The sequence below is a fragment of the Phoxinus phoxinus genome, assembly GCF_949152265.1.
Source record: "Phoxinus phoxinus genome assembly, chromosome: 24".
In the NCBI taxonomy this organism is placed as follows: domain Eukaryota; kingdom Metazoa; phylum Chordata; class Actinopteri; order Cypriniformes; family Leuciscidae; genus Phoxinus; species Phoxinus phoxinus.
In genome coordinates, this window is record NC_136899.1 from 5,001,935 (window position 1) to 5,009,277 (window position 7,343).

Consider the following 7,343-nt stretch of genomic DNA (forward strand, 5'->3'; position numbering starts at 1 on the left):
TTATATTAAACTGAAATGTTTTATTTTAATTGTATTATTATTAATTATTGCAGTTTATGGTATTTATTATCCACCCAGAAGGCCGTTTACAAAGGATGCTTTTATTTTGAAGTGTGCCTCGGTGAATCGCCATCTTGAAGCTCTCTTCATGTTGCGTACTACGCCCCTTGTTGATAAAAAACGACAGTAGTCAGCTGTATTATTTAAACCTTTATTTTAAAACGTAGGAAATTAAGGAGCCAGGACGCTTCATTTAGAAGCTATTGTAGCTGGCTAAAACCATGCAAAAGTATGAGAAGTTGGAGAAGATAGGAGAGGGTGAGTAACATAACGTTAAATCGATTGTCTGGCCTGAATGGCTGTAACGTTATCTGCATTGGAGATTTATATAGTATTAACAATCATGAAGGTTTGCTGTTATAGAGCTTAAAGCGTCTGACAGTCTGCTGTGAATTATGCCTTCTTAAGCGTGTGTTGAGATTAAAGTCTAAGCTAGAGCTAGCAAGCTCATACTGAGCTATTGAGAGGATGCACTTGGCTTTAAATAAATCAAAACTGCATTTGCGCACCTGTTAAATGATGCCGTCGCTATTGTGCAGAGAAATGGAGGTGTTGCATTGATTATTTCGAATCAAACTGATCGTCCATTCATAGCAGTATCATTAGCAGCTTTTCTTTGATTCTCACTGAGCTGCAAATGTAGCTGATTCCTATGAGGCATTAGTGTTTCTTCCTCCAGGGGGCGCAGGAAGGCTCAAAGTCTGCATGGCTGCATCCGAAATCACATACTTCCCTACTATGTAGTGGGCGAAAAAAATAATGTGTTAACACAAAAGAAGTATGCCTGAATTCACAGTGCTCGGATGACCTACTAACGTTACTTCCGTCGAGATTCTGAAGTGTGCATACGATGGACACTTTACTATCCCCCATGAGGCCACGGGAGAGGATTTTTGAATGGCAGTGAAGCGACGCAACTGACATGATAATGACAACATGGCAAATGTAGTATGTCTGGATTATGGCTGTGTCAGAAATCGCATACTCGCTTGAGTAGGTACTTCTGAATAAGTAATTACTTAACAACCACTAAAAACGTATGTTCCGTGTAGTATGAATGTGTGTAGTATAAATGTAATCTTGACGTACTATATTCGCCATGTTGTCATTATCATGTGACCATCAGTTGCATCACTTCGGAATCTCGCCAGAAGTAGAAAGTGAAGTATTTTTTGGCAACTCTTTTATGAGTACTGTGAATTTGGAAATACTTATTTTGTCACGTACTGTTTTTTGCCTACTGTATAGTAGGGAAGTATGCGATTTCGGATACATTTATACATACGACACACACATTCATACTATATAGAACATGATTTTTGTAGTAGTCGTGACTCGTGAAATAATTACTTATTACTAGTAGTAAGTAAGTACTCAAGAGAGCATGTGATTTCAGACGCAGCCCACTTTGACAACATTCAAATTGCACAACGAATATTATTGGTAATTCTTGGTGAGATTTTACTCACTGAAAAAATATTCTAATTTAAATATATAGTAATTTAATCAAATGAGTACTTGAGTTATAGATAAAATCATCGGCAAGAATCTTTAGTTAATCTTTTTTTCTAAATGTATTTATCATAAAGGACAGTGACAGGTCTGTTCTGAAGTATGCCGAGAAAAGTAACGGTTGATCGTGACAACGCTGTCTGCGAGATTATACACAATATAAGTATTATTTTAAACTTATTCTGCCTGACAATTTAAAGATATGTTTTGCTGCTAGGCCACGCCCATTTGAGGATTTGTTTTATTCTTATTGACGTTTTGTCAACTTATCCTATTTCTACAGTGATTTTTCTAATTCTTGCCTTGAAGTCAGACTGACTTGACTTGTTTTGTAGCCTCTGCTTACTTGAGTTTTGTACCCTGTCTCCAGGTACATATGGGACCGTTTTCAAAGCTAAAAACAGAGAAACACATGAGATTGTGGCCCTCAAACGAGTGAGATTGGATGATGATGATGAGGTAAGACTGGGATGTGAAGCACAAGCAAGCCATATTAAAGCAAACTGTCGCATTAATTTTCAATCCTACGACAGGGGGTTCCAAGTTCAGCTTTACGAGAAATTTGCCTCCTGAAAGAACTGAAGCATAAAAACATTGTAAGGTATGTTTGTTTGCATATTCAGTATATTTAAGCTTACAGCATGCATTGAGTTTGTTGCATTTATATTTCCTATTTTGTATTATGTTTTATTATTAAATATATTTTTTTTTTCAATTTTGTTAAATGTATTATTGGCACATTTCACAGAATAAATGTTATTAATAAGTATTATTATTGCATATTTTATATATTTAACCATATAAAATCAGTTTTGGTTGGTTGTAAGTATTTTTTAAAGAAGTATTTCAAAATAATTATTGATAAATAAATAATTAAATAAATAAATAGTGATGAAATAGATATTGTGCAGCTTGTCTTGTGATGTATTAAAGGGTTAGATCAACCAAAAATTTTAATTATTCCATAATTTACTCACCCTCAAAAGCCCATCCTAAGTGTATATGACTTTCTTCTTTCAGCCAAACCCAAATCGGAGTTATATTAAAAAACATCCTGGCTCTTCCAAGCTAATGAAGGCCTTCTGAAGTGATGCAATGCATTTTTGTTTTTGCATATATAACTTTATAATCTATAATCATTAGCTTCCAGTGACAACCATATGCGAGTCTAGTTCCGGCGGAAAAGTGACCTCTGACCTGGCGCTTCAGAAGGCCTTTATTAACCCCCTGGAGCCGTGTGGATTACATTTATGATGGATGGATGGGCTTTTTTGGACTTCAAAAACAAAGATACTATTTAATCCCATTATAAAGCTTGGAAGAGCCAGGATTTTTATTTATTTTTATATAACTCCGATTGTGTTTGGCTGGAAGAAGAAAGTCATACACACTTAGGATGGCTTGAGGGCGAGTGATTTTTGGGTGAACTAACCCTTTAACAACAGTTACTTGTTCTTGTAGGTTGCATGATGTCCTTCACAGTGATAAGAAGCTAACATTAGTGTTCGAGTTCTGCGATCAGGTAGGAGCGAGTACCTGCATCATTATTGACTGTTACCCATGATCTTGCTGCTTGAATGAGTCTCGTGAGATCAGTGTGTTTTGTAACTTGTAAAATGATTTTCATTCAAACAGGATTTGAAGAAATACTTTGACAGCTGTAATGGTGACTTGGATCCTGAGATTGTCAAGGTTTGATTTGTTTTTTTAAATCTGTATAAAGCCCTGAAAATAATGTCACGGAAGAGCATCTCATTTAATGTTTGCGGTATCAGATAACACCGTTTTAATTCTCTCCTTGCAGTCCTTTATGTACCAGTTATTGAAGGGTCTTGCCTTCTGCCACAGCCGAAATGTTCTCCATCGAGACCTCAAGCCACAAAATTTGCTCATCAACAGAGTAAGTAAATGACTAAAAGTGCTTGATATTCATTATTCATTATTAATCCTTAGTGTTGCCAGTTTGTGTCATATATGACTATATGATTGAATTATGTTGGTGAAACCCACACATGCTCCATGTTCCTTTATTTCTGCTGTACTCCCAAAAACACTTTTTAAAATGTGTATTATTTTGTTGTCATCAGAACGGTGAACTGAAGTTAGCTGACTTTGGCTTGGCCAGAGCGTTTGGAATACCTGTACGGTGTTATTCTGCTGAGGTAAGCTACGGCTTCAGATGCAGCGTGGACTATATCGTGTTTCCCTGTTCCTCACTTCATGTTGATTGACAGGTGGTGACGTTGTGGTACAGGCCACCGGATGTGCTGTTTGGTGCTAAGCTATACTCTACCTCTATTGATATGTGGTCTGCAGGGTGTATATTTGCTGGTAGGAAAACCTCCATTTATCTTTTTTTTTGTTGTTGTTGTTGTTGTAGTAAAACTTTTCTTATAGTATGTGAATTTGTTTTTCTGTATAATTTTTTTTTTTTTTTTAGAACTGGCAAATGCAGGACGGCCCTTATTTCCTGGTAATGACGTGGATGACCAGCTAAAGAGGATCTTTAGATATCCTTTACACTTTACACAGTTGATCTGTTTAAGATTTATGTTGGGTTTATACTTGTTGGATAGAACTGTAATCTTGAAGTTTCATATTGACTATATCATATTATATATCATATTTCATATATACATATACATTTACTCACCTTCATGTAATTTCAAACATGTTAGACTTTCGTTCATCTTCGGAACATAAATGAAGATATTTTTTATGAAATCTGAGAGCTTTCTGTCCCTCCAATGTCAGCTACGCAACTACCACTTTGACACTAACCAATGAGGTTCAGTCTCGTGTTACGCATCACGCTTGAGTTTCAGCAAGAGGTTTGTTCTCATGCGTCAAATCAGGTTTGGTTGAGCTTCTGTTTTATGTTCTCTGATCAATGTTTTTATGTGAATAAAAGCCTTAATTAAATCTGTTCATCATATAAAGAGACTGTCTTTTCAGAAAATTTGGACTAAACCGCTCAATTCATATGGATTAGTTTTATGAACTTTTTGAAGTGTCAAAGTGGTAGTTGCGTAGCTGTCAATGGAGGGACAAAAATCTCTCAGATTTCCTCAAAAAGATCTTCATTTGTGTTCAGAAGATGAACGAAAGTCTAACGGGTTTGAAATTACATGAAGGTGAGTAATTAATGACAGAATTTTCATTTTGAGTGAACTCATTCATATATATTTATGTGTGTATGTATGTGTGCCCCTAAAGGGACATGATGGTGGAAAAAATAAGAGGAATTTTTATTTTTTTTTAAACTTGAGAAAGTTTCTCGGGGGAACCCAAAAGCATTGATACTGTATATAATTTTCCTCCCATCTCATATTTTTTTCCATCACCATGTCCCTTTAGCGGCTCCGTAGTAATGCTCCGTAAGTTGCCAAGCAATGCATGTAGAAACTTGGCACATCAAGCCAAGTTGCCATTGAGCTGATTAACTTTAACATTTTGCCACATTGCTGGGAACACCGACAGAAGAACAATGGCAGACTATGAATAAACTTCCAGATTATAAGGTACAACATTTATTCGTCTAAATGCCGGCACAAAGATATTCAATGCAAGAACAGGGCAGGTCATTTGATTTTGCCCACAATAACACGTGTATACAAATAAACCAAATGCATTTTTTAGAAATACTCAACAATTGGCTATTTAGTAAAGCCTTGCTTTATTTTCATACAATTAATCTGCATTCCTTTCCCTGTCACCTTTCCTTTTTTTTATTTGAATGTTTTGACAGCCGTACCCAATGTACCCAGCTACTACATCACTTGTGAATGTGGTCCCGAAACTCAGCAGCACTGGCAGAGACCTTCTACAGGTACAATATTCTCATCGTGGAAACCATTACTTCATGCTTTCATGCGTCATGGTTAGCTGGATTTTTCTGTGTTTGCAGAATCTTCTGAAATGCAATCCAGTACAGCGGATTTCAGCAGAGGAAGCCCTACAGCACCCTTTCTTTGCAGATTTCTGCCCACCCTAAACGTCAGATCACAGATGATGGGCCAGTCTTACCTCGTCAAACCCCTTCAACACCTCCAGCTTTCAGTTCCGCTCACACCCGCTAGAAAGAGAAACACTCCTCCCCCTTAAAGTCAATGATTTGGATATGATAGTGACAGAGTGTGGTGCTATTATACTACATAAATCATGTGTTTGACTAGATCTCCAAAATACCTTTATTGTATTAGACCAGTTCACCCAAAAATGAACATGGAAATAAGCTGCATGAATATTCCTCCACATATAGGTGGGAAGCGTGAGTAAATGAAAACTAGATTTTCATTTTTGGGTGAACTACTGTTTAAACCGTGAAGATGCAGATCATCACTTTTAGTCACCAAAATGTCGGTCCTGGCTCTGCGCGATTTATTTAGTTGATTGCCAAATGTGCTTCATAGGTCTTTAAACGTTTACAAAATGCTGCCGTGAAGACTACTGAAAGCAGCGTTTTCTTTTTTTATTTGTTAACGATCAAATCAGCAGTATCATTTAATAAGGTACAGCACACATACTTGATTTAGCATGTTACAATATATGGCATTTTAAAAGTTTCTTTTGTGTTGTACATTTGGTAGGGGTGTAGGGAAAAAAGAGTAGAGGTCTTATTGTGTGACTAATTTTGCCATTTTCTATGATTGATATTTTAGTGGTAATTTTAAACCATTATCAGAATTGTTGACTCTTGATTTTGAGTCACCCCCTCAAATTGAAGCAAATCTAGTATTTCAAACAACTTTTTTTTTTTTCAATAGAATAAGCTGCTTGGATTCAAATGCGTTCTCATAGATAAGAAAGGGTGTTAAGGACTTATTTTGTATAGTGGACCACAAAAATTGCCTTGAATAGTCGGAGCAATAGCTGTGTGTAAAAGAACAATGTCTCATATTTCAATGCATGCCGGTGTTGTCATTACACTTCATGTGATGTTGCACATGTACCTTACGGAAGAGTTGGGTCATTGGATCATTTATGTCCAGATGGCCCTGAAGTCTGTGAAATATAAGATAAAACGTACATTTTCCCTTCTTTTGCTTTGCTTCTCTCGTCAGCTGTAGTAGATGTATTTTGTTAGAGAACATAAATCCACATTTTAACTTTCAGGCCTTTCATAATGATTTAATTTTATTGATTTGAAGTACTATAATTATCTGAAAATGGTTTAGATTTCTTTGAGATAATGAATGGTTGCATTTTTTTTCCAGTTTTTTTTAAACACTGTGTGAAAATGCTTTTATTTATTTATATAATATGTGATCTATCAATAGGCTTTAGTTTCAAATTAGGTGGATTTGGAGGAGGGACCATTCCTGATATGTGGATAGATCTTTCATGATAAACCTAGCATTCTAAACATTTTTTATTATAATTAATTATTATACAATATAAGATTTGTTACGGAGACAAATATAAAAGTTGCTATAGTGCAAATAGGATATTAGCAACAGGCTTGTAAGTAATGTGTGAAAACAACCTTATGTTTCTGATATGTTGTTATCAAGAATGTAGCAGAATTCTGTTTGCAACTCTCCATCAAGACAACACAGATTTTTACTTTATGATCATCTGTAAACCATTTGTTTGAAGAACTGTGCACCAATTTATTAAAAATGTTTTCTCTAAACAAAGTCTCATACGTGTCCAGCATGAATTAAATCAGAAAAGATAAACTGTTGTTAATGTTAAACTCGAATGCTCTTGATTTCTGAGAATATTTGAATTAATAAACAAACACCTATCTTGATAGCCTCTCAAAATTC

The 7,343-nt window shown here is 35.7% G+C and overlaps 1 protein-coding gene across 1 annotated transcript; it reads left to right on the plus strand.

Moving 5' to 3' along the window:
- The first annotated feature begins 80 nt into the window (after nucleotides 1–80).
- cdk5 (cyclin dependent kinase 5) lies at nucleotides 81–7,214 on the plus strand. The gene is made up of 12 exons (XM_079602367.1): nucleotides 81–318; nucleotides 1,943–2,031; nucleotides 2,106–2,173; nucleotides 3,034–3,094; nucleotides 3,208–3,264; nucleotides 3,377–3,472; nucleotides 3,660–3,734; nucleotides 3,807–3,903; nucleotides 4,013–4,082; nucleotides 5,033–5,093; nucleotides 5,321–5,401; nucleotides 5,480–7,214. Exons 1-12 carry the CDS (start codon nucleotides 282–284, stop codon nucleotides 5,564–5,566), a joined length of 879 nt encoding a protein of 292 aa, XP_079458493.1. The 5' UTR covers nucleotides 81–281; the 3' UTR covers nucleotides 5,567–7,214.
- Nucleotides 7,215–7,343: the final 129 nt, after the last annotated feature.